A 27,285-nucleotide genomic window follows, 5' to 3' on the forward strand; every position below is an offset into this window, starting at 1 on the left:
AGAAAAAAAAAACTGATTGTAGAGTGGCGTAACTTGTGAAGTAAACTCCTTCAATCAAGGTTAATCGTGGCGTCTCCGCCAATTCTTATCTAAACTTTCGAAATTCCTGAAGATTACGTCATAATCCTCTCGCGATCATGCCATGGCCACTCGTCGTCGGAACACGGAAAGTTGTCGTGAGGAATTAATTTGCAAATTAAATTTTTGTTGCACCTCTAACCCTTTGTTGCGTAACGTCCTCTAATTTCAAATCTGCATTCACAATTGGCAAATTTTAAATAGCAGATCCAAAATGACTGCCACAATTAAGAACCATTAATTAATTTAACAGTGCAAGAATCAAGAACTGTTGAATTAATAAACAACGAGACACGCTGAATTAATTAATTTTGTCATCAGATTTACGATCAGCGACCGCAAAAGCCCCTCACACATTAAAATTCAGCAAAATACGTTCAGTAGAAAAGTTTGTACACAACAAAGAGTTAATGTATACAGTAAAGAGTTAATGTATACAGTAAATTGATTCATATTTCAACAATTCATATTTTGACAGAATAAATTATGGAAAACATACTCGTAAATTGTGCAAGACAAATCACGATTTCGATAAATCTTGCAATGAGCGAGGGAAAGAATGAAAAGTATATCATCTGTTAAATTTGAGAAACACTACAAATTGTAAATTCTAGAAATTCTGACGACATCGTAAAGAAAAGAAATACACGAGACTGCTAAATATAAGAGTTGCGCAAAATGTGCTTCGCTCCCGTTCCGATCATAAATTCAATGACGCTCTGTTGACTCCGATATCATTGATTTATTGTGCTGCACAAAAGTATCACGTGCAGATTCGCCTGACATATATGCGTTTCGCATGAAAGCAATTTCAATGTTACGTGCAAATCGACTGAAATATATATCGACGATAAACATTCGAATCATTTATATATAATTCCTTCGAAGCTTCTAAAGTTTCCGTTTGACTTTATGTACAATCGAAAGAATGTAAAACACAACATATGGCAGTGTTTATAGGAAATATATACATTGACAGAGACAATGTAAAACGCTCAATTAAAAACTGAATTTAAGTAATTCTTGAAGAAGTGTGCGCATCGTAATGCGTAAATTTTAAATCTGAAAGAGTCAGGTAAATGAGGAAGTTATACGTGTAACTGCATCATAATCACGATAAATATACAGATTTTCACAGTCGCCGGTTAACAGATAAGCGGATAGAACCTTATTTGCACAATTGTAGGAGCAAATTTTCCATTGTACGCATCGCGGCGCCGAGTCGCGATGAGACGCTACTGGCCCACGGCTTATCCGTCGCTGGACGAGCGCGGAGAGCCTCGGTACGATGCTGAGGAGAGGAGAAAAGCGAGTAAGAGAAAGAGAGAAGAGAACGGGCGGCGGAGAGGGCTATTTGCATCGGAATGCAAGCCCCGGCTCTCCGCGTTACGCTCGCGCGCTCGCGCGCGAGAGTGTGCACGCACGCACTCACGCACGCACGCACGCACGCATCGTGTACGTGCGACGCGTATGTACGCGTGAAACTCCCAAGGAAGGAAACCGCGAAGTTCCTCCGATGACTCCGAGTCCCTCACGTGAAACTACTATCCCAGGCGCCGTGATTTCGCGTGCGAATACACTTCCGCGGAAAAGTTTGCCGCGCGTCTCCCGAAAGAACGAAAAGATTCCCGAACAGATATCCGTGACGGATATTGACGAAAGATCAAGGCAATCTATTTTGTAATTATCTCCATTTGGAATTTGGAGTAACATTACTCTTACCGGAGCAGGATTAACTTTTGACAATTAAGCATCAAAGAAATAAATAACGATAAATGACAGATTACTACGCAAGTTTCGCGATGATAAAATTACAATAGCATTGTTTTGTAATGCAATAGACAATTCCAATTATTTATAAAAATCTTTAAATCGCGCGGTTGAACAGGAATGTATTCTATAAATTGTCTATCATAGAACTCAAAAGGTGAGAGAGAGAGAGGGAGAATCTGCAATTTTTACCAACAAGTTTTGAGAAATATGTAAGAAGAAAAAAATTCTTTTGCTGCATCGCAGTTGTGTACGTTTGATGGGAATGTTGCTCGGAATATTTCAAGAATTTTAGGAATGTAAAAACCCCACACATTATCTCTTGGTAGCGATCTGGGGGGTTTGGATATCTTATTTCTCACGCATACATACGCACGCGAGGATTATACCGCGTTGCTTGTTAATTTGTGACGCGAAAGGATGTATCCACCGCCGAGGGTACACGCACTATACCATTCCCGCGTAAACATGTTTACCCCAATAAACGTGTTTACGCTCAAAACGCGGTAAATTTTATAGAAACTAGAAACTCAATAAACTGATTAATGGATCAATGACGCAAACGATAAATTATTGAGTGTGCATTGTATTATACGATCTCAAGTTGTGTTTAATCCTATAATAAAAACGATGCCGCAAGAAATTCGGCGAATATTTTAAGTATTCTTAGCATACAATAACAATTCAAAATTTTTAGATTGGCAAAATCATATAAAAAAAAATTGTAAATTATACACAATGTTTATATGTGTACATAAAAAACATATTTGTAATTTTATACTTAAAAAGAATTTCAGTTAGTTTCAATTAAAATTATAAAAAAAAACATTTAATTATTTTTTTATTATTTATTGTAAATATAAAAAAATTAATTTTGATAAAATATAAAATCGAATTTGTATTTATCAGAACTGAAACTTTCTTCACGAAGAGAAATAGACGCAGTGTGCGTAAACGCGAGAAACAGTTTAGTCTGCGAACTTTGCCGCGTGGTTGCACAGCGTGAAATTCGCCCAATTTAGAAGGACAAACATGCCTTATCCGGTGTAGAAAACATAAACGTCACGATTTAACTTTCTACTCTTTCTATATATCAAAATTTTAAAATTGTGATGCAGTGATTCTTTCTGAGTATAGTATGCAATTCCTACTCTCTCGAAAATTTCTGTAAAAATTTAGAACGATATCCATGCATATTTCTAAATATTTTCCTTAATTTAATCTACGTTATAAAAATCGAGACAGCTTTGGCTCTGAAATTTATTCATTTATTAACGTCGAACAGTGTTTTTATATTTACGACAACGCTAAATACGGAAATAATAAAAATTTCGTCAAAACATTTCAAAATGGTTTGAAAAAACATTTATTTTAATGCTTGACTCATCTGAAATAAATTATCATTTTTTGAGAAACTCTCTCAATTCTTTTACATAGATCTCAGATTAGTTTTAAAATTATGAATTTTTTCTCCTTTCCCTTGGTATTACTTCATACGTTGAAATTTGTTGCATTAATTTTCTAGACTTGCCAGTGGGCTTTAGTTTAGACGCCTAATAAGTGCTCTTTCAAGATCTCGGTCTCTTCATTATTAACAATGGGTGTCCTCGCTTGAGAAGGAAGTATTGTCCCTAAGAAGAAGAGCTTATGAATAATAAGCTACCTGCTTGTCGGCTTGTATTTTCTACAATGCATCTAACCATTATTTCTTACTAAAAAGGTATTCCGCGGATTTCCTAGTTTATTCTTCTTGTTCGTTTCCTTCATTTTTTTCTTTTTTTTTTATTTTTCCCCTGTCATAATAAAAGAATTACCCATTTGTTTATTTCAATAAAAAAAATACTTTAAATACAAACGTTCTAAAAATAACGTTCTAAAGATTTCTACCTACAAATATTTAATAACTTGTCCTTTTCAATTTTTAATTCAAATAACGTCACTATTAAAAAAGTTTATGTTACATAAAATTATTATTCTATTTTGCTAAATATCGTAAAATAAATATATATGTTCAAATGTAAATTAAATGTTAATTAGTACTAAATTCCGTAAAAATTTAACTATTCTTATATTGCAAAAGAAATTTATTCCTATTTATTACTAAATCTTTCACATCATATTTTTTCAAAGTACGAAGTCTTAATCCAGCTAATATTTTAACTGCACAACCTAAGCAAAAAGGAAAATGTAGAATATTTCTTGTGCAATCGGCTAAAATATCTTCCTTCTTCGAGATCAGGTGAATTTCACGCCGTACGTCACGGCGAGGGAGCAGCTGTCGACGACGAGACGATGAGACGACAACGACGACGACGACGGCGAGAGACGAGAGAGGGACAGAGGGACGGACGGACGGACGCCTTCGGACGCAAGGGATCCCGAAACTAGAATCGCGCGGCCCCAGCCACATAGGCAATCTCTCGAAAATCGACGATGACATCATGGCCGCAGTATTTCGCCCGAAATAAATATACCGTACATCGACATTCCTCCCCGCATGCCCGGGACCCGCGTCGCCACCGCCGCCACCGCCGCCGATAAATATTATTATCGTATCCTTCGTTTGCTCTCGGATTAAAGCCGGTATACATACTCCTCCTCCCTTTTTCTACCTCTCTCTTTCGCCCCCTCTCACCTGATGCATATTCCATCAAAAATTCGTAACGCAGCCGCGCGTGACGTAAGAGCATTCCGGCGCGGGTCCAGACTGGCGTCAACGACGGAATACCAAAGTACCTCTCTTCGCTCGCGAACATTCGGAATTAGCTACCTGCCGCGATCCTTTAACTTGTGCATCGGCGAAGAGATCTCTTCGCGTTGCGGCAACGCGACGATCGTATCTATACTTAGAGTGTACCCGAAATCAATATAATTTTTCGATAAAACACGGAAATTATATTTAAAAAAAAAGATGCTCTTGTATGACGTGATTTTTACTGTTTGCTTTCTACATAAAAAAACATTATAATAAAATAAGAGAAAAAAACGTATAATTATCATCTTCATTATACGGTATTATCCTCGAGAATTTCTCTCGACAATCGCAAAGCGTAAATCACGTGATCGCGGGAAAAAAGGTACCACAGTTTCTGAATGGCATCGCGTTAATAGGCGTGCGCGTGTGTACGTGCATATGATATGTGCATCCTACCGGGATATGTACTTTAGGGGGACGGAACGCGGCTAATCGCGTGTTAATCTACGCCGTCGCGCTCGTGGTATACGAGGGTACCGCCGAATGACCGGAAGTAACATGATTTCTCACGAACTGACTTCCTGCCGCCCTCGTCGACCCTCGCTGAAATTCCACCAGTTTCTCCCCCTCGCTCCCTCACGTCCGTTTTAATCTCGGTGGAGCGAGGTTCATCGACACGACGGGAAGGGCGCGAGAAGGATCCGGAATTAACGGATCAATTCTGCCTTTTACGAATGGCAATTTAAACGAAAAATTTACGGTCAATTGTTTTCTGTGCTTACCTCGAGTACGTCATGTGCAGTCTGCATATACTCGCGAAGCATGGCCTCTTGAATGGCTCGCCATTCTTGCCTTGGGTCTTCCAGTTGAGTTGTCTCTGCGGATAATTAAATCCAATGACACATTTAAAACGAGAACCTTGGATCATTATTGCTATTTGTGATACTTTTAACGAATATTTCTCAGAATCGATGAAATATTATTCTACTCCTTTAATATTATTTTCATAACGTGTATACAAAAATGGATTTATATTATTGCCATTTTAATACAATTATATCAATAAATAAGTGTAAAATAAATATAATTAAAATGTTACGTCTAATATTTAATAAAAAATAATCTAATAATATCTTGAATAAAGTATTTAATCTTCTGCAGTAATAAAGAGAAACGCGTCACTATACAAATGATACTTTTCCCGTTTGCAGAATCCTAAAAAGTAATCGATTGCATCTTTATTTTTAAACACATTTGTTATTTGTGCAAACTCGATCGAAGGCATCGAGCTTAATTAGGCAAGAAAACGCATAAATCTACGACGCGCGCGCGCGCGTACGTCATGGCACAGATACGTGACATAAAATTCCGAATAATATCACTTCTCGTATCGAGAGTGTATCCGGCCGTTCTCCCTGCACTTTCTCAATCAGATAGCACAAGCAGAATAAAAACTTACGATTGACATGATTGATGTAGTATGCGCCCACGTGTTTATCGTAGGCCTCCTCCCAGCCGAGGGGAAGCTCGTTCCCGATACAATCCGCGAATGTTTGGGGTTTAGTAAACCTGCAACAATGAAAAGAAAAACAGAATATAAATAGCCGTGATATACAAAGCGACGCTTGCGAGCATATAATTCTCGTCACACGTAATGCAACGAGTATCTGCACACAAAAAATCAGGCATTTTTTATATTCAATTGATCAAAAATCGAAAACTGGTTTTACTGCACGGTAACTGCAAGAAATGTTGGAAGAAGTATTAGGGGAGGTTGGAGAAGGGGAAGGACGATTAAGTTGAAAAGATTTAGGGAGGGATATGTATAGAGAGGAGGAGTTAAGGGAGGGATTGAAGAAATGGTTAAAGAAAAAAAAAGAAGAGAAAGAGAGAAAAGAGCGTAAAGCAAAAAAAGAAAGAATAAAAGAAAAGAAAAGAATTAAATGATAGAGAAGTATGCGGTTGAAATGGAGTCGTTGGATAATTTGCGACGTAAATGGAGGCTCGTGTATATGTGTGCGTGCATTAGGATAAGTTTAGAATAAGAATAGATTAAGAATAGCAATAAAAGTTCAGGATAAGCAACTCGAGTTATGTATTGGAATTGTATCGCTAAGGAAAGGCAATAAACAAAGTACTACTGTCGGACGATAACTGTCCCTACGATTGGATAAGAAAATTCTGTTCAGATGAAAGTAATTAGTACATTGGTGTTGTAATAAAAAAAAAAAATTAAGTTTTTGCTGCCCGGCATAGCTGGAAAAATTTATACGGAGTTCCTCAAAGTCGATACATAACGCCAATTACGCGGTGATTTCTTCGAATTCATGCAGTGGGTGGAAGTCTGCAAATATGCGCACACGCATAACTTGCACTCGTGCTAATTCGTTCGGTAATGTCGGGCATAAAAATCTAACCAAACCCCCGACTTATATCACACTTGATTAAATAAATATGATATAAAAGTGAAAGGCTGTCGCGAGCCATATCAATCGTCTGTTTACGTTTACGTTATCAGTGTAGCATGAGATTTAGAAAGATTAGAGTAACGACAAAGTTTTAAAACGTTTTTATGCAATGATGTTTTTATTTTGTCGAAAAAACCTTCGTATTAACATTTTTGCAGCTATTTTTTCTTTAAAGAAAATGTGTTTCTTAAAGAGAATATATTTTATATCTGCTCACCGATACATGTACGCATGTATTTCTATATTTAATATGCAATATAAGTCTTTTTAAATCACGCAAGGATAAGTTTCTTTTAGGCAAGGTTAGCGAAACAAAAAAAATTATTCCCTGACTTAGCGGTCACTTTTTGAAAACATTTTCTGATTAAAGCCGAAAAGGAGCACTTAATGAAAACAAAGTAATTACCAAATCAAAAATTACGACTACCGAGAATTATTACGCGAAAAAAATGCTGGTGATGCAAAAAAGACCAAAAAGGCCAATCGTCGATACATTCTTTTCAGCCAGGAAATCTTGTTCATATCGAATAACAATAAGTCGCACGTAAGGAAGTCGTCAATCGAAAGAATCCTGAAGTCGCGTTCGCCGGCGGAAAGAAAGGAATGCCAGGTTTGCCGGATGTGGCACTCGATTTCCGGAAATCTCTGGTCACGAAAGCACGTAACGCGTGGGTCAATCGCGTCGTCGTGTTGTAACGCAAATGTATAATATACATTTTTTTTGTATTACAATTTATCGAGTTTTTTCGTGACAAACTTTTGTTACATTAGCCTCATTTTCGGCTCAATCTGCGCTTGTGGAATTTCAAATCTGCTAACGTATTGCGAAGATTCAAATAAAATCAGTACCTACACTCAAAGAAAAGTCATTTGAATTGATGAAATGGTTTAACTTGGTTTTTTTTTAATTGAAGTAAAAATACCTCTGAAGAAAATAACAATTATTTTGAGAAAAATAAAAATTATGTAAAAAAAGATTTGCGTTGCATAAACGGACTATTTCTTTAATTCTAATAAAAAGAACCAATAACTTTTTTATAAATCAGAAAATATTTTTTCGAACCGTACAGCAATGCGCAAATTCTTTAGATTCGAACAAATATGTTTTGATTCGAAGAAACTTTTCTCTGCATGTGAATCAGAATAGAAATGCATAATAATTGACACCTAAATCATGCCCGGTAAAATCGCCGGTTCTTATTACAGAGTTACAGAATTATTATGTAAATTCTTTTTTTTTTTTTTAGTTTCTCCGATTGTCTATATGCACGCGAGCGATACGAACGAGATGCACACAATCGCCGTCAGAATTAGGCGTTGGGCACGCTCCTTCGCGCTTGCCGTTCGATAATAAATAGCTCGTTCGATGCGAACGACACATCGCGCGTCAAATTGACATCGACGTCGCGAAGGATTCAGAGTTCCGATCTGCGCGCGAATCCTCGTCGTTTGCATAATATATGAGAAACAGCGCGCACGAGAACGTTCACTTTGCGGGACAGCGCGGAGACACGTATACGCAGAGCGATACGCGAAAGTACGGCACTTTCGCTCCTGTCCCGTCTATTTGGGATATACAAAATTCCGCGTGATCGCTCGCGGAGGCGTGTGCTCTTTCGACCGATCGACGATCGACGATCGCGGCCGCTGGCGCGGCATTCGGATCGACTCGTTAAAACTTTGCCGTAAGTCGCTTTAACCTTGGCATACCGTAGCGTAGCCGTGTCGACGCGTAGCGCACGCGTTCAGCGTTTCATTTATCCTTCCCTCCCGCCTCGCTCTTCTCCCTCTTTCGAGCCGCTCCCCGGATCCCTCGTGAGATACGCTCCTGACTTTTTCTCCTCTCTTTCTCTCTCTGATTCTCTCCTCTCTCTCTCTCTTTCTCTCGTTACAGTATCGCGGACGGAATCGCAGTAAGGCCAAGGGCGCGCCGAGACCGTGAATCACGCGGCGGAAAGGGAATTAAGGAAATTGTCCCTGAAACCGTAATGAGGCACGAACCTCCGCGCCCGGAGCGCGTCTGCCGTTTAAAAGTATATCTGTATGTGACACGGGGTTTTTTTTTTGCGAAGCGTCTCGTCAAAAAAGCGCGCCGAACGTACGAGATCAAACGATACACAATAAAACGCGGACTAAGCAAGAGCAGGCACGATATATCGGCGGAACTGAATGGTAATTGTGTCGTTGAAAGAGTTTCATCGAGGATAATATTCGCGAATCGCGTGCGAATAATTTGAAGCCATCTTTTTTTTTTTCTTTTACGTAAAGAAACAGCGGTCTTACGTGCCGTAGAATCGATAATTGTGACGGGATCGTTTACGTCGAAGCGACGTAAAGAGGGGAGAAGAAGGAGGGTAGGTCCTCGCGGAATATCTCGTGTCTCCAGCTGCGGTATTTTTGCGCGCGATGCACGCCTTCGTTCGAATTGCCTCACGCACGCGTGATATATCCGCGCGTTTAACGATCTAAGAGGGGATCGCTCGTAAAAGCCGTATGTCGTCGCGTGTCGATCTGACTCATTCGTACATGTACATAGGCTCGTATTTCCAGCAACGATAACGGCGCGATCTGAAAAATTCGCGATATAAAAGGCCATTCCGATCGCGCATACCGTTCCGCTGATTCCGAGGACCGTCGAGACCATTTCAAATTTAACTCTTTGCGGTCCAACGTTTCCTTTTTTTCGTTTTATTGCTGTGAGAAAAAATTCTCAACTTGACTACATTTTTCAACTTGATTGAATTTCTTCAGTTCAAATATTTATGCATTTAAGCTAAATACGTATGTATTTAAGTTAAATATATAATTACTTAAACTAAAGTATTTTATGTATTAAGTCATGCATAAATAGTTGAACGGAAAAAATTTAATCGAGTTGAGAAATTTAGTCAAGTTAACGATTTTTTTTCTTACTGTCAATGTAGTCCAATCAACAGGTCAATGGCGCCTGATGGTGATTCTGAGAAGGATATTAAACTCCGAAAAATCTAACAATTTCTGGTACATTCTTCCAATATTCCAGAATACGATTTCACAACTGTTTGATTCAAAAAATTTCCCATTTTTTTTATAAGTGTTCAAATTGGAGGCAAAATAGTTCAAAATTGAAAATTCGTTTGGATCTTCAAATCTCCAGTTGGACTGCGAAGAGTTAAAGAGAAAGAGGGCTCCCATAATTTTTTTTTAATAACATTTCGGTAAAGAAAAGTGATCAACATGTTTCCTGAAATAATAATGAAGAAGAGAAACAATTACTAATTATGTCCCTCCCTATTTATCTAGTTTGTATCTACACATTACATTTCTATCTCTCTATTAATTGAATTAAGGACCGAGTGCAAAGTGTAAATTTGCTCTATAATCAACATTTGCGTCTCCATTCGCACTAATTAGTGGCTATTAATAGAGAACCGTATTGAGCGAGTTATTCGAGCGCGAGAAGAATGAAAACGCGCTACATGCTCACACGGCCACGTTCGCAGAAATCGAAATCAGATACTTCGGGACATATATTGTTTAACATTCCGACTCGTGGCGGAATCCACATACCGTACTTCGCCAGTTGCGTGAGCGACATCCGATTACACCGCCGCGTGCTCGTTTTATTTTCTTCGTACCCACACAATGTATCGTTATTTGAAGCCTGCAATTACGTAAACCGGCCGTTAACGTCGAGGGTCAATAGAGCTCTATTTTTGACAAAGATGTGATTATCTCGGAAAGACAAAGAAGCGCGTCTAGAAAAATATCAAAAAATTTTTACACCGTCAATCGAATGTTACAAACACAAACAGAAAAAAAAGACCATTCTTATTTTGAAAATAGCCTTATCTTTGAAATGTCAAATATTGAAATGAGATTATGTAGCGTTAAACAAACTTGCTTACACGAAGAATTTTATATAACTTCATCAAGAAAAATATAATCGCACTATTACATAATAATTTTCATGAATTTAAAGAAAAAAAATACTAGATAGAACATAATATCTTTGAACAAGAGAAATTTTTTAATATGTACTGCTATTATTAAAATAATCATATTGCACCTTTCAGATAAAAAAACTTTTACTAAATTATGTAAATTAAAAAATCAATTATTTTATATAATTTTTATACTATTAGGTTACATCGTATTGAAAAATCGCTATATATTCCCTCTTCCTTTTCGTCTCTCTCGTTGTTGAACAATCAATTCAAGAGTTTTAGATTATCGCACTTAGAAAAAAAAATTTGCTGAAAAACTAAAATATTTAATCCAATACAATCAATTAAACATTGGATTGATTCAACAATTATTTAGTTGCACAAAAAAGGTATACCGTTCATTCGTGTTAACCATTCAAATTTTTTAATCAAGAATTAATTGCACCCAACTCAATACTCAGTTGAACGTATCAGACTAAATATTTCAGTTTTCTGACCAACTTTTTTTCCAGCGCATCGAAGAATCGCTTGAAGAAATCCGTTAATTCGGCCGAAATTCCGGCGGTAATCGCGATTATTTGAATTCATCGTCATCGTCGGCACGTGCGCGCGCGCACGCCTTTCGCCGACTTGCAAACAAAAATTGCGCAACGGCGGCCGGTAAACAGACGCTTCAGCGTGATTTCCTGCACGCTGGAATTCCAGAGGCCAGCCGTCATCCGAGCGAGTCTCGGCACGCCGTTCCTTTTCTTTCTTTTTATCGCGCGCACGCAATAAAAAGAAATTCCCAGAAACATCAACGCCTAACCGTATCCTATCTCTCCTCCTTCACCTCCAGCGCTCCCCCTCTGCTTCTTGGATATTTGCGCGATGACGAGAGCCGCTCCGTCATTAGGTGATCCATGACGGACGCTCCAATTCGCGACCGAAATTGTGCAAGCCCGACGAACGTGTTTGTTCTACGGCGACGGATTACCGCGAAATCTGGAGGCGCGCTGCTAACAATTACCCAAGGCCGGGGTACCCATTCTTTCTCGCATGACACGCGTATAATAATTTCACGTGTGACCACGTGAACAAACGCGTAACCATTTCATTCCCAGTCGCATTCGCGAAGCGTTCACAATTGGCCGCAATCTTCAGAAATCTTTATTTCCTTCGTCGACCCAGTAATCAAGCTGACGTTATTTGTCGTCATTTCGACGTCGAGACGTCGTCAAAGACGTTATTTTATCGTTAAAGTTAAAGACGGATAAATAACGTCAGTTTGCCACTTGAGCTTGTGTCACCGTGTCTTCGGTGGAAAATTCTCAGGCAGAATCTATTTCGAGTGTGTCGAAGGATTCGCCGTCAATGGCGAGGAGAAAAGCGATGATTCAACAATCGGATTTTGTACTGCGTTACGATCAATGGAGATGGAAGATAAATGAGATCAGACACGGCGCGATGAATATTCAACGGGCGATTCGCGCACACGCTGTTTCGATATAGCGGGACAGAAAAACGGCTCGCAAACGTGCGCTCGTTTGCCGGCGTAATTAAGCTGAAACTTCAGCCATAGATCAAGGACGAGCCGCGTGCCGTTCCTACAATTCCAACGAAAAGAGCTCGTTCTCTTCGCCGGTTCTCTGTCGCGCTAGATTGTGACAGTCATCCACGTTAGATCTGGACGATTTAATGTCAAAATAGCATGTTGATAATTGACAATAAAATCGAAGAACATCACAATTGAACAATTAAAAGTGTTTAATTACAATTAATTAATTATTATAAAAAAAATTATCATAAAACAAATATAAACATGTAAAATCTGTGAAATTAAAAAAAAAAATAGAATAGAAAGAGAAAGAGATATAAAATCAAGAGAAAATAAATGTTTACAAAATTAAGAAAACAAAATATAGATAAATTTTGCAGATGAACTAAAAATTGAAAAATAACAAATCAGACTAATTATACAAAATTTAGCGATATGATGTAAAAAAAAAATTATTAAATGCTACGAAGAATCCACTTCCGGCACAAAATTAAAAAAGGTTTTTACAAATCACAGGTACGTGATTTATAAAAAGTGTGTAACGCAGGATGCATCGAATAATCGCTCAAATGTCAACATTAATTGACAAGGGTCTTCACACAGGTAAGAGAAAGTTGACGTTGAAAATTTCAACGTGAGAACTTTAACGAGCTTCTAATATAGGTTCACGACCATAAGAAGTGATAACGACTAGTAACAACAGGTTCATTTGTGCCACTCCGATAAGACTAGGCACGGCGTACGATCATTCACCAGCCGGTTATCGATGAACACCTCACCGGACCCATTGACGAGACGTGCGTTTCCAACGGAAAAACAAAGTTACGAATTTACACTTCGTTAACAACTTGCAATTATGGTCGCGGAAATATGCGATTATCATTCAGAAAAAAAATCGAAAAAATTCAAATATCTTTTTGGATCATTTCGAATTAGAATAAATCGTTTACACTAAACGAGAGATGCGTAAGACGGAATTACTTTTCGAAAAGATTAATAATACGCGTACGAAACTAAGGCTAAACCAGTTGAATTAAGGGGTTACGTGATCCTCAACTTTTAACAAAGTTAAATTTTCTTTGAATCTTATATCATTCTTTATAGTGTTTAGAATATGAAAAAAAAATTTCTTAATCTTATTCGATCGCGATTATCGTGGCACGAACGTTCGCAGGATAAGGCGCATTTCCTGCTGCGTGCATGAGATTCCTAGATCGCAATCTGTCGCGCACATACCTGTGCATTGCGTACGAAGGAAACAATAGGCTCGCGAGACAGATTACAGTAATATTCCTGTCGCTCACGACCGTTTACGAAAGAACGCCTACACGAAGTCTTTTCGTGAATGTCGCAAGTCTAATAGCGATGGAAAGTAGAAACGTGCTGCGTACGTTAAGAAACAGAAATCAGAATCACGATAAAATATGAATTTCGGACATTATCCAAAGTTTAGCTTTCTCCTTGTTAATCCGAGCCAAATAAAAGAATCGACAAAAAATATCAATAAAGTATAAGAAGAGTTTAAGGAAGAAAAAAAAAAACGGTAATACAGGTTGACATTCGAGGCACGATTTAAGCATGCACAATAAATCTTAATATTGCAATAAATACTCAAATAGAATCAATAAAGTACTCAAATAGTATTTCTACGCTCGCACACGCGTGTTATTTACGACCGGAATAATCGTAAAAAGAGCGACACCGTCGTCCAATACGTCGAATACGTAAAAAAAAAAAAATTCGCATTATTCAATTAAGGAAACGATTCGTACCTAAATGGATATTCCTCTCGTGGCTACAATGAAAAAATGTCGTAAATTCTCCGCACGAATGTGCATTCCATATATCCCGCGAAGGGTAATCTCTTGACGCGAATATATGGGATGACACTTAATGTCGCATTGGCCGAGCCTGCCAGGTGTCACTAAAACTTATATTTCTGTAACTCTCCGCGAACGATGACGATGACTCCATACGGGATAACATTTCTGAGAGAAATGTTGCGACGTTATTACAAGAATCGTTTAAAATTATTTTTTTAAAAAAGCCAGTGAATATGTGTGTGCGCCTCTAACTTTCATTTTTATTTTTTTATAAAACTCACATGATAGCATCTTTAAATTTTTTTACAAAATCCAAGTGATATATGTGTTTAATAAAAATAAATAAATAAAAGTAGCATGTACCCAAAAAAATAATGATATCATAAAATTGTATTATCTACTTCAATCTATAATAAGGAATGTGCATTTTTTTTAACTGTATGAAATCTTAAAATCATACCAATTAAAAAAAGAATATATTCTTTAAAACATATAACTGTTGTACTACTTTTTAACAAATAAAATCCAATTGGTCTTTGTATATGTATTCAAGTCTTTCTATTCCAATCCAAATTATTGTAACTTTAATTCTAAAAAAAAAACTACTGATATAACTTGTCATAAATAAAACCTAAGTGATAGTATCTTTAGTTTTTTAACAAAATTCAAGTGGTGGTATCTTTAATTTTTTATAATTTAAATACTGTTTGTGTATTTCCATTAAGAAGTCTTCCTATTCCAATCTAAGTAATATGTATTTAATTAAAAAAAATAATAATAATAAAAGTAGTCACGATGTTATTACAAGAATTATTTACACAAGATAATCAAAACCTAGCTTTTCATTTGGAAATTTCTGGATTAATAACTATCAGTTCTCTTCAAGAAAAACACATATAAGTCTTAAATTATCAGCGATTAAAAAATAAAAAAATTTTACCAAACTCAGAAGAATAAACGAATAACGAAATTATTTTTCCTACCTTAATTTAAACTAGATTTTAATCAAGATAGTAATCGTAAAGATTAATCGTAAAAATACTTGAATCAGAAAATTGGCGATTTATATTCAACTCAATTCATTCATTAAAGAAAAGTCCAAATTAATGCAAGAATTAAATGAAAGGCGGTTGATCAGAGATCTGGAATATCCCGAATACGTGATAGAGTAATTATTCGCGCAAATAAATGACGCCTATTATAATAATATCTCCGAAATTACGTTCGCGTTAAAGCGTAGGCGATCTGGCAACGAACGGCATTCTCGTCTTCTCGCTTCGACGCACCGGCCAACGCGTTAAATTCCTATCTTAATCCACTTTGAGATAAGGAGTTCAAGTAACGCTTACGCATAGATACATAACGGCGGGGAGTCGCCTAAAATTCCTGAAATAGCGTCACATTTAACGAACGTACGATTACTAATTCATCGAAGTGTATTATTAATTGTTTGATATAAAATTTAATTTTCTAATAAACGAATATTACGGAATAACCGCCTACGCTTGTCAAAAGCGTACTAATTAGTACAGATATAATTAATGGTACATAAAATGAAATTAAATCGGAATAGAATTTGTTTCGAAAATGCTATGTTCTTGTCTCGTTACAGCAGTTTCTTGTTCTCAAATCCTTAACAATACAACAAAAATTTTTAGAAAGCGGTAAAAATCATTTTCTGCAGATAATACTGCAGGAAATATCCGAGTAACGTGACCAAAGACATAGTACCCAAGTTAAAATACACACTGGAAGCGTAAAACGGATGTGTTAAACAACTCTGAATGAACTCATTCAGCCCTTATTTCCATCGTAAGAAAAGAAAAGAAGAGAAAAAAAATTCTTGCCCACACAGTGACACATTCCAGATTCTTTACGGAATTCGAAAGTTTCATTCATAAATAGTTAGTATTTCCCAGTCGTCTGTTTTTGTCGCACAGAGGAAGGAGGGGAAAAGCAGTCGCACGGGAATGCATTAAACACGCGTCCCCGTGGATTAATTTCTTCCGCGAGAACCGCGAGAGTTCCGAGAGAGAATTCCGGGGAGGAGAGAACCTCCGAGAGCGAGAGCGAGTGCCTCGACAGGTGTGGCAGTGTCCTCTCGTCGGCTGAGGTGAAACACGGCCCTGAATAATGCGGGCGCACGCGTTTATGCGTGGGCATGCGGCTCGCGTGCGTGGGTGCCTCTTCGGCTACCTGGCTCTGCCCCAAGGGTACTGCGAGCGAGCGAGTAAAGCCGGATTCACATCGAGCGAAGAGAGCGAACGAACACGAATAAACGAACTTGCTTCGATGAATGTAAATCGAGCTGCGAGTACGAGCGAATGCTAAATTCATATCGATGAATTACGATCTATTTCTGTACGTGCTTGTGTGTGTGTGTGTGTGTGTGTGTGTGTGTGTGTGTGTGTGTGTGTGTGTGTGTTGTCGATATATGTATAAAGAATTACTCTTTACTAAAAAGAAAAAGAATAACTAATTTTTATATGTAGACAAAAAGATTTTATGTTCAAATAAATATACTTTAAGAAAAAAAGTTGTTAAATTAATTTAAAAAAATTTTTAACCTGATTATATTTTTTCTATTCAAATATTTAACATAAATGCATAAAATACTTGAAGAAATTTAATCAAGTTAAAAAAAATTTTTTTAGTGTATTTTAACATCATTTCCTTGATTTAAATAAATATTAGTTAATATAAAATAATTTATTTTTAAACTTAGGAAATATATGAAGGAAATAATGTTAAAATATATTTACTTGAACATAAAAAATTACTTTTCAATGTATATAAACAAAAAGAATTACTTTCGTTCGTAAATATTCGCGATTATTCGTCCTGGCTGGTTTGTTGGTCTTGATCCAACTTTATACATTAACGAACGCACGCACGTACAGAGATATCGTTCACATTTTCGCACTCATGCTCATCGTGGACGGCGGCGGCGAAGCCACCTGAGCGAGACGCGATCGATCGGTCGCTCGATCGATCGATCGCGCACTTGAAAGGAGAAAATGAGGCGACGTGCGAAACGTGATGCTGGCGAAGTTACTGGCCCGATAATGAAGAAACGCGCGGCGACGGGGATACATCGTCTAGGAATGTCCATTGCATCTGGAACGAGGTTGAAAGCGTACGCGTGAGGCGCGCTTTAACGCGCCGATCTGCTTTGCGTACGCGCGACGAGGCGCAACGCGATCGCCAGCATCTATTGGAAAATTGGTCGAGTCGTTTCTAGATCGGTAATCACACGAGTTGCGATCGATTTTCACGATTATCTAGAACACCAAATTTTCCGTTAATCTTTGGCGCGGAAGGATGAGATGCTTAGCGTTCGTGAAACGCAATCATGAGATGAATCGTTTCTAGCTCTTATTATTACATAATTTTCTAGATAATTCAAACATTGCAAAGAAAAAAGCATTATATATAGAATTGCACTCTATCTGTTATTCACAGTGCTGGACAATAAAATTGGCACAGCGCACAGACTACTATAAAATGACCTACATCTTTAAAGAAGATGGCAGTAAAATACTAATTTTTATAAAACATTTAATTTTTTTACTTTTACATAATTACACGTAAAAATTAATAAAGATGAATAAAGTTAAAAGTTAAAAATATATCTCATAGATAAAGACTCTCAGAAAAAGTTTTTCATTTTTCTTTTTTAAACTACATTTGTTTACGTCAATTTATGTAATTTATTATCATAGATAAAGTCTGAAATAAACATTTTTACAAAAATAAACAGTTTGCTATTTTTTTTAACTGCTTATTATCTTATAGCAGCAACTAAAAATTTAGCTAAATACAGACCAAAAAATAATTTTATGTTGAGCCATCAAAATAATTATAAAGAACGTCCAAGCATGTTGACAATGTTGTTGCAAACAGGTTTAACTTTGTAGCAAACAAGTCGAACATTCGATACAATTTTTCAAATGGTTCAATGCAATTACTTTCATATTTGTATTTCAGCGAAATTGTCCTCTCCGCGCAGAAGATTTATACAGAAAAGTCTAAATTCGTGAACTTTAAAATAGAAATATTCCCAGCGCATAGCAGAAATATACTGCGCGAGCGTGATCCTCGAGTTCGTTGTTTTTCAATACGCGACCGACTAATTGCATATATACGGTGACAGTGGTTTACGGTAAGGCGCGTAGCTGCATAAAACGTAAATTGTAATTGCGGCTAATGACAGTTTAAAATATTTTTAACTGGGCGTAATGGCCGTTTTGTCGAGGGACACGACTGGTTTCGCCACGGCATTTATGCCGGGGCGTAAAGATTCCGAGAAGAAAATAATGGCATTCTCCGCAGGAATCTCCGTTTGCCTTCGTCCTCGGTTATGCGGCCGTGTCACGGCGCAGGAATGTATTGAATTTCCAAATTTGGGAACACTGTCCCGCGATCCGTGCCACGGCTTCGGTCACGCGTGTACGTTACAATACGCGACATACTCTCGCATCCATTCGAGCGTAACTCGCGAGAGTGTCGCTCGAACGTGCGTTGCTTCGGCTTAAAATAGCGCGATTTATCGAACGTATCTAAATGAGTTATTTCTTTAAATGAATATCGGGGTGGAATGAAAAAGGGACACGCTCTCATCGTGATCCGTCAACATGAAATGCACGCCGTTTTGATTGATTAATGCATACGATTAAAACAAAATCGATAACCTTCAGCATGCAGCATTCAAAAGTATCATCTATTGAATTTTTTATTTTGTAAAAACAAGATGTAAAAAGCGTAAAAATAAATATATCATGTTGAAAATAACTTGCAATTTTTATACATATTTCTATGTAAATTATTCTATGTAAGAAATTATTTTTTTCAAGTTATGCGCGGATGTGTATGATATAGATTTATATTAAACAATCGAATAATCATTATGCTGTGCTATACTCGTGCTTGACTTGCAATTTTATTTCCTGTTTCATTGCAAAAGAAATTGCAGTATATCGATTAAAATCTGGGGTACGTACACATGTATGTACACAAATTTTTGAAAACAAATAATGATTTACTGATAAAATTCGATGTCTTTAAAACCACCAGATACATTTTGATTATTAACACATACAAACGTCTACATAAAATATCTAAAATATATCAAGTAACGCCTCTCATGCGCGCGCAACAAGTCGCAAGCACGTGTTCGCTCATGCGCCCTCCGTCTCTTTTTCCCTCTTGCCGAGAAACACTCTGAGGGACCGGCCCTGCCCGTACATAATCCAAAAATATTTGGCAGCGAAATCCTTCCGCGAGCTCATGCAAGCTAGATTTACGTCACGATTTACGTACGGAAGCGTAGTAGTGGAGCGCTTAGCGCGGATCTAGAAATAAAGAGAAAAAGAAAGAGAGGGAAGGAGGGAAGAGCAGAAAAGAGGCCGAAAACAAGATGTATAATAGATATTACTATAGTCCCTGGCGCATTATATCTCTGCCACTCTCGTAATTTGGTAGCAAGCGTTTCATCATTGTAAGTTTATTAAAAGTTAAAAGAATGATTAGGAAATTATATGTAAAAAAATAATAAATAGTAAATTACCATTGATAACATTTTGATCATCACCTGAAAATGCTACGCTGATAATGATCCATGGGATTTGTAATATGCTTTTATTATGATTGACTATATGTATTTGAGACACTTTTTTAGCTATTTAAAATTATTTTAAACGCACTGATTATTTAATAAAATCTATATACAGAAATTACAACTCTGAAAAAAATTATTATGGATTTTCGAACGTCTAATTTTTGCAGTAAAAATTTTGTTTGATGTTATACGAATTAAAACACGTTGCGTTTTACCTCGATTTGTGCTAACCGAAGTATAAACGCGCTAATACACGAATCCGTATGCATGCGGCATAATTCCTTCCATCGCGTCTTAAACGCTCATCGCGTTAAATTGTCGCGCTAACGTGTAACGGTATAACGCAATTTATATAAATAATACAGCCGTACGGTGTGTGTAATAACATGTATCGAATTACCAACGACGTTCGCGCGACAATTATGATGTACATACGTTAGCCCGTGAATTTATTTGGTAAATGCAAAAGCAGAGGTAGTAAAGAAAAAGACGAATACGTACAGTCGCGGTCATTAGGGCTGCGATACTTTTTTTTCGATGAGTTTCTGACGGCGCAACTCTAACGAGAGCTGAGAACGTGATTGGTTCTTACTTATGGATCCAATCAATTATGTTCGCCGCTCGATGAGCAAGGCTACATTCCAAAAATCATCAAAGAAAAAGTGTCGCAACTATAATAAACGCGACTGTACACTGTGAATATAATAGCTATGACAAACGCCTAGATCTTACTACCGAATGGAATGCGAAGGGCAACGCAGGGTGTGAACCATGGGAGGAAGAAGGGAGAGGAAGGACGAGAGATGAAATCTCTCTATCTATCTCTCTTTCGCTCTCTCTAAACACAGAGGCAGGCAGATGCGGCGCACTTGCGATCGCATCGAGAGGGGAGGTTCGCGTGCATACGTGCGTGCCACGCACTCTCGGTTGAAGAGAGAGACACGGCGAGACGAAAGAGGAAAGGAGAAAGGAGATGCGTTTCGGGGAACGAAATTTCGAGATTTCGACGAACGGAAGGCGATACGCGGAACCGCGGCTCCGCGCCGTGCGTGTCGCTCGCGTTTCAACACGAAAACAAGAACAGCCGGATTAATTCCGGGTACGTACGCACACGGGGACACCTCTCCCCCTTTCCTTCGAAACGACAAAGGTGGAATTTTCTTTTCCGTGATTTTTTCGTCGTCAACGCGACATGCGATCTCGAAATACTTTGTGCTCGAATATTTTATCTGCTCACGTACGATTGGTATATGCGATGAATACATAAAACTTTTAATTGGGTTACAAATTTTATTCATTCCAAATTTTTGTATTGAAAAAAATATTCATTCGACAACAGAAGAAAAGTTTCTTTGAATAAAAAAAAAAAATTTATTTGAATGAAAGAAATCTTTTTTTTTAAATAAAAGAAAGAAGTTTTTAAAACAACTAAATTTCTTACATTTCTGTCAGTACTTTTTTCGAATTGAAACATTATTTATTTAAATTAAACAAATAATTTATTTTAAAAAGGGTTAATAATGTCATTTCTTGAGATAAACAATCGCGGATTGACGATGACCAACAATGGCATTGCACATTGTGTAGCATCCGTTATCAAATCTCGGAGGCAAACAAAAATCGCGAGCTATGCAGATATAAATGATATACGCCCGCTCCTTCTTTTATATCGTAAATAATTTGCAATTATATAAACGCAGTCACTGCACGTGCTTGAATAAAGTGCAACATGCACTAAATCATTCGTGTTCCCCGATTATTCGTACGCTCCTTTCCTCGATATTCAGATAATTGGAAGTAAACAATACTCTTGCCGATAGACAGATTCTTATTATCAATAAGAAACGCCAACGGAAAATCACATGGAATTTCTAAATGTCAACGTTACTTTGTACACGTAATCTACTGCTCTCCTCATTTAGCGTATCTCAATTTCCTCTCGCGAGACTCCTCTTAAATGCGCGCGACTTCTATATAGAGTCAAGTCCCGCGACAAAAATAAACGAAATAATGTCCCCTCGTATACGCGGCTAACAGTCCTCGAGATACGAAAAATCGAAAGAGTAATACCCCCGCGTCAGGCAAAGGATGTACTGAAAACGGGCGGGAGTCTATTTTTAGGCACAGGTCGGTTGCAGGTACGTTATATACCGGTTGGCCCCGTAAGACGGTGCACTTACACAACAGCCCACGGCTATGTGCACGCGGAATCGGCACGCGGAGTTTTGGTCCATATAAACCGCACGTATACCGCGCTCCACCCTCTGCTCCGTCGCCAACGAGTATTAAACCACTTTGGTAATATTCGGCGAGCGGACCGATTACGACTGTAAATTCCTGATTGCGTAAATTCTTTCGGACTCGTCTCCGGATGTATAAATGAAAACACGAGCTGGTTTCTGACCGCGCCGAAGGTATTCGGATGTTCGCAAATATCTAATCTATATATTTTTTGTTGCGCCGTATTGTTATCCTTATCAGTGAATCGATAGCAAACGATTGGCCTGATAATGCCGATCCGATCTTGCACTTCCGAATTACGTACGACCGATCGACGATCTACTGATCGATCAGCATAGATATATGAATAATTCTTCAGATACGTTCTGCAGTTACGTTTTCCATTGGGCCACTTTGCACTTTGCAATCGCATTTCGTTGTCATTCGTTGATTAATATCGATCGATCGCTCACGGCAAACGGGCAGATGGGACTGCACCAGTTTCGAGAAGAAGCGCGAGGAGCTTCGATCTTGGCTTCGGCTCTTTCTCGATGCAATTGGAAAGTCTCTCGACGTTGGATCCTTTCCACCGTGCCAGACATTCCTTCGAGAAGAACCAGGCGATCGCTCGTAATCGCGTAAAAGGATCGCACTGTTTACAGATGCACCGTGCGCCGACGCTGCTGCATCCTCCTCTCCGACCTCTGCAGACGCTCGGCGCGGCGCGCTCTGCTGGATAAAAAAGTTCGAGAGCTTGACATTTTTATGTCGTCTACGGCGATCCTTTCGGGCCACGTAGGGTACACATAACGTTTCGTCGGGCGTCGAACACATTTCGCGGCGTCACACACCGCACCGGCCCGCGCACTTTTACGAGGTAGCAATCGTAAATCATACTTTTTTTCGCGCCGCCAAACGACAGCTTACAAATTGGCGAACAAAACGAGTTCATTCCGAGCTCGTGGCTTAGGTGGTTTTAGCCACGGGGGGAAAGGGTAGCACCCGCATTTAGCGGAGATAAACCGCGCGTCGAAAATGCACGGGCTGACGTCTTCTTTTATCTATGCAGCTACCGTTCCGCCGAAAACGTAATCTAATCGCAAAATCTTATCTTGCGATCGAATCAATGCCAATCTCGGGTTATATAACTATCGTATTATAAGCATGAAGTTTTGTATATATATACATATATGTAGATAATTAGATATTATTTAAAGGTCGAGATACCGACTTGTGCAAGATAAGCTCGATTTTAAGGAATCACTTTGAAGGAGTCATTTTTAAGGAGTCTTCACAACTAATTATTATATATTTTTACTATATGTATTATATAATAATAATATATATTATTATGTATATTGTTATTATTATTAATATATACAGATAATATTTCTTCCGAGACAGAACAGACAAATGCAATTTCTACTTTTCAACACATATTAAATGACCATCGGTAATCACTAGGTATTACATTGTTACTCGTGTGATCATTAGAAAAACAGTTAAGTTAAAAATAATTGGACAATTACACGTCGTTTCAATTTCGATAAGAAGTCAATTAAATGAGGTAATAGAATGCGCGTATGTTCCGCGAAGCGATACACGACAGCCTCGCTGTCCGCAATACGCTCTTGAACGAGGCGAAAATTATGCGCGTCTGCATAACTCGGCCGAGCAGACTTCAGTCGAACTTTCGCAAAGTTAAACCGCGTTCTTAACGCGCGATCCGAGGCGCCTCGTCTCGATCTTCGCGCGCGAGAGAAGCAAGAGCAAGAGCAGCGGCAGCAGCCAAGGCTCGCTCCATGATCCGCCGCGCGGCGCGGCGCGGCGCGGCGGCGTTTCGATTTCCGCGCGGCCGCGAGACGAGAGAGGCCAGGCGGCCAACGCCGAGCCTGCCTGATCGCCAGATTTCTCGCGTTTTTCAGCGAGGCGAGAGAGCGCGCGCCGCGGCCCTGGCGGATGGAATGCGGGCGCGGCGAGTCCCGGCGAGTCCCGACGCGTTGCGCGCGCGGTGTGTATGGCATGGCATGGCATGGCATGGCATGGCATGGCATAGCATGGCATGGCATGGTATGGATATATACGCGTACTCGCGCGGATACGACGCCCCGCGAACTTAAGCGGCGCTCACACGGGGCGGCGGCGACGGCGGCAGCGGCGGCGGCGCCGCCGACCGGCGTGTAGCCAGCTGCGAGTCGCGGGCTTTGCGGCCTCCTTAAATTAATTGGCATGAAAAAACTCGATCGCGTTTGAAGGGGAAATTCGGGAATTATATTCGACGACGAGGAGGCGCGCCTCTTAGGTAAGCTTTAGACGAGTTTAGACAAAATTAATCGTTCAGATAAAATATTACTTCCGAACGGTCGCGTATGTTCAATTACTTGAAAGTGTAGCTAATAAAATAGATCATGTTACACGTTATTTAATACTAATGCTCAACACTGAAAAAAGAATTTGATAATAGCTACCAAATGTTGAGTGACATAATCAAATATTCGGCTAATATAACCAAAAATAATTTTACTTTTCTAAATATTTAGTATTATCAAATTTAATATTTACAAGTTATTTAGAAAAATGAAATTATTTTTTATTACGTTAATCAAATATTTAATTGGTATTAATTCACTCAACATTTGGTTTATTACCAACCTTTTTTTTTTTTAGTACAGAATTTGTAAATCTTATCGATGTGTCGTATCCATTAACATTTGTATCGACATCTCATTTGTTTGTTACAAGGAAGATAAACAGTAAGAAAGGTTTGTAATTTGAAAACTTAACTTGCAGCTTGGATTCGCAAGGTTTGTACCATTCAATCGCGCGCGCACAGATTTTCATAGGCAACGGGATCGTGAGGCTCGCGACGAATGTAGAATCGCATAGAATTACTCGTGGATCGCACAAAGATCTATCTCAAGGCGTGCGAGGAAGGAAAATCCATTCTGCGATTTGACCTGGCGGACGAAAAATGTCGCTGGTATCCAAGACTATTAAAAGATTGATAAACCGTATCTCTGAGGCGGAATGCTCTTTTTTAATATAACGATAACTGAGCACTAATCTATTAAGTTAATTTAATGCAGACTTTTCTAGGGCATTATCGTTAAAATGACATCAGATAGCGCGTAATCATTCGATGCTGAAATACCTCCTTAATTACCCTCTTATATCTGAACAATTTTTATCTAACAATCCCAGCATAATAAACGAATTTTTCATGAAGTTGATAATTTTTTATGCGCGTACGTTTAGTATAAATATAATCAAATTTAGTAATATTTATAAAATATTTAGAAAAGTAAAATTATTTTTGACCATATTAACCAAATATTTAATTGACATTTATTTCACTCAACCTTCGATAATCATTATCAAACTTTTTTTAGTGTAATGTGCAAAAAATTTTACTTAATCAAAAAAAAATTATTTACTCGGTGAATCCTAATAATTTATTCGCAGTCAAATTAAAAATTTTTTAATTGAAATATTTACCTAAATAAAATGAAGAAATAATTTTTAATCAAGCAATTTTTCTGGCAGTTTTAGAAAATATTTACTGTTAGATTATCTTGAGATTCAAAATAAATTTTTCAATTTAAGAAAACAAAGTTTAATACTATTATCAGCTTATTTGCAAAATCATTTAAATGTAAAAAATGTAAAAAAAAAGTTACGAAGGTTATCCAGAAAATAAGGTCCGAAAACAAATATGGAAACTATGTAGAAATCGGACCTTACTTTCCGAATAACCCTCGTATATACTCAAGATAATATGTCTAATTACTTAAACAAAACAAACAAATGCTTGCATCAAAATATATAATTATAAGAAAATAGTATTTTTACATTCAAAAATATTTTTCTTCTAGTGTAAGGTATTATTTTCTTTCACATTTTGTAAGCTCGAAGCTTTAACGTATCAAGAGATTTTCGACTTTCCGCATGTGTAAAGATCATGAGGACGATATTTCACGATAATTACTTACACACACAAACGAAAAAAAAAAAAGATTAAGTTACATGGAGTAATGTATTTGATGATTAAACGCGAGTTCTAGATTAGAAGATTCTGGTGCTGAATTAGCTATCAATTTCTCTCGCGATCAGCGTACGTGCCTGTATGCAACTATGCAGCCTCGATACTTGGAGAACGCGAGGCGCGCGTGTGTACGTGTATGTACGCGTATATATATGCATACTTTATCAACTTCAGCAGCGTTCACACGAGGCCAAGTTATCGCGCGCGGCGCGCGTCTATCTTGTCAGATCACCCGTCGACGCGTTGCAACACGAGCGAAAATCGTCGCGAAAAACATTATTCTTCCTGAAAAAAAGGGAAAAAAAAGGAAAGAAAAAAAATTCGCCGGGTGAGAGCTCGCGCTCGCTCGCGGAAAGTATGCGAAAAGGCGCGTTCACACGGAGCAACGATTCTCGCGCGCGCTCGCGCGGTCCCGAAGCACGCGAGCTATGCGCGCGCGAACGTATATACAGGATGTCTTGGAAGTCGCGCACTTTCTCTGCACGACAGACGTTAGAGGCCAGATTGGCAGCCGCGATATATCGTTTCCGCGTCCACGCGTCAATAACGTTCCTTCTTTCGTGCCGTACGCGAATCGCAAATTGGGTTTCCGTGAATTAAACTTCAGGGAGATTTGCGAGATAAGCGTAATAATTACGTTTCGCGGGTGAATTTTTACATCTTTTTCGAGCGCGAACCTACGATTCGGATCGAACGCGCGACGAGGACAATTCGAATGCGAAAACCGAGTGTTAAAACGGAATAAATCGGATAGTAACGACCCGTCGAAAGCTCGCCGAGGAAAAATCGAGCCCCGTATCCGCCGTGGAATCTACGGAGAAAGCGCGCACGACTCGCGCGATACACCCCGTATACGCGCATTCCCGCCGAATCGCGCGCTGAATCGCGTATCCTCGCGAGATCGCGGTCTCGTGCGCGGCGCGGCGGGAGAGGAGGCATCGTCGTGACGCTCGAGCGCACGCACACTTGCACCGACATATGCACACGCTTTTTCTCTCTCTCTCGCGCGCGCCGAAGACGTCGCGAGAGAGGGAGAGAGAGAGAGAGAAGCGACGAGAAGGAAAGAAACGTTCAGAGCAAGGTTAGGCATTTACGCGTAAAATATAAAT

The 27,285-nt window shown here is 38.5% G+C and overlaps 1 protein-coding gene across 1 annotated transcript in view; it reads right to left on the reverse strand.

Moving 5' to 3' along the window:
- The window catches only part of LOC105197873 (protein kibra), a 65,603-nt gene that overhangs the window by 34,961 nt on the left and 3,357 nt on the right, over positions 1–27,285 (reverse strand). Inside the window, exons 2-3 of the mRNA XM_011164467.3 lie at positions 6,003–6,112; positions 5,326–5,420 (exon numbers count right to left, since the gene is read on the reverse strand). Coding sequence (XP_011162769.1) covers positions 5,326–5,420; positions 6,003–6,112 — 205 coding nt within the window. The remainder of the gene's footprint in view (positions 1–5,325; positions 5,421–6,002; positions 6,113–27,285) is intronic.

This window comes from Solenopsis invicta, chromosome 10 (genome assembly GCF_016802725.1).
Source record: "Solenopsis invicta isolate M01_SB chromosome 10, UNIL_Sinv_3.0, whole genome shotgun sequence".
In the NCBI taxonomy this organism is placed as follows: Eukaryota; Metazoa; Arthropoda; class Insecta; order Hymenoptera; family Formicidae; genus Solenopsis; species Solenopsis invicta.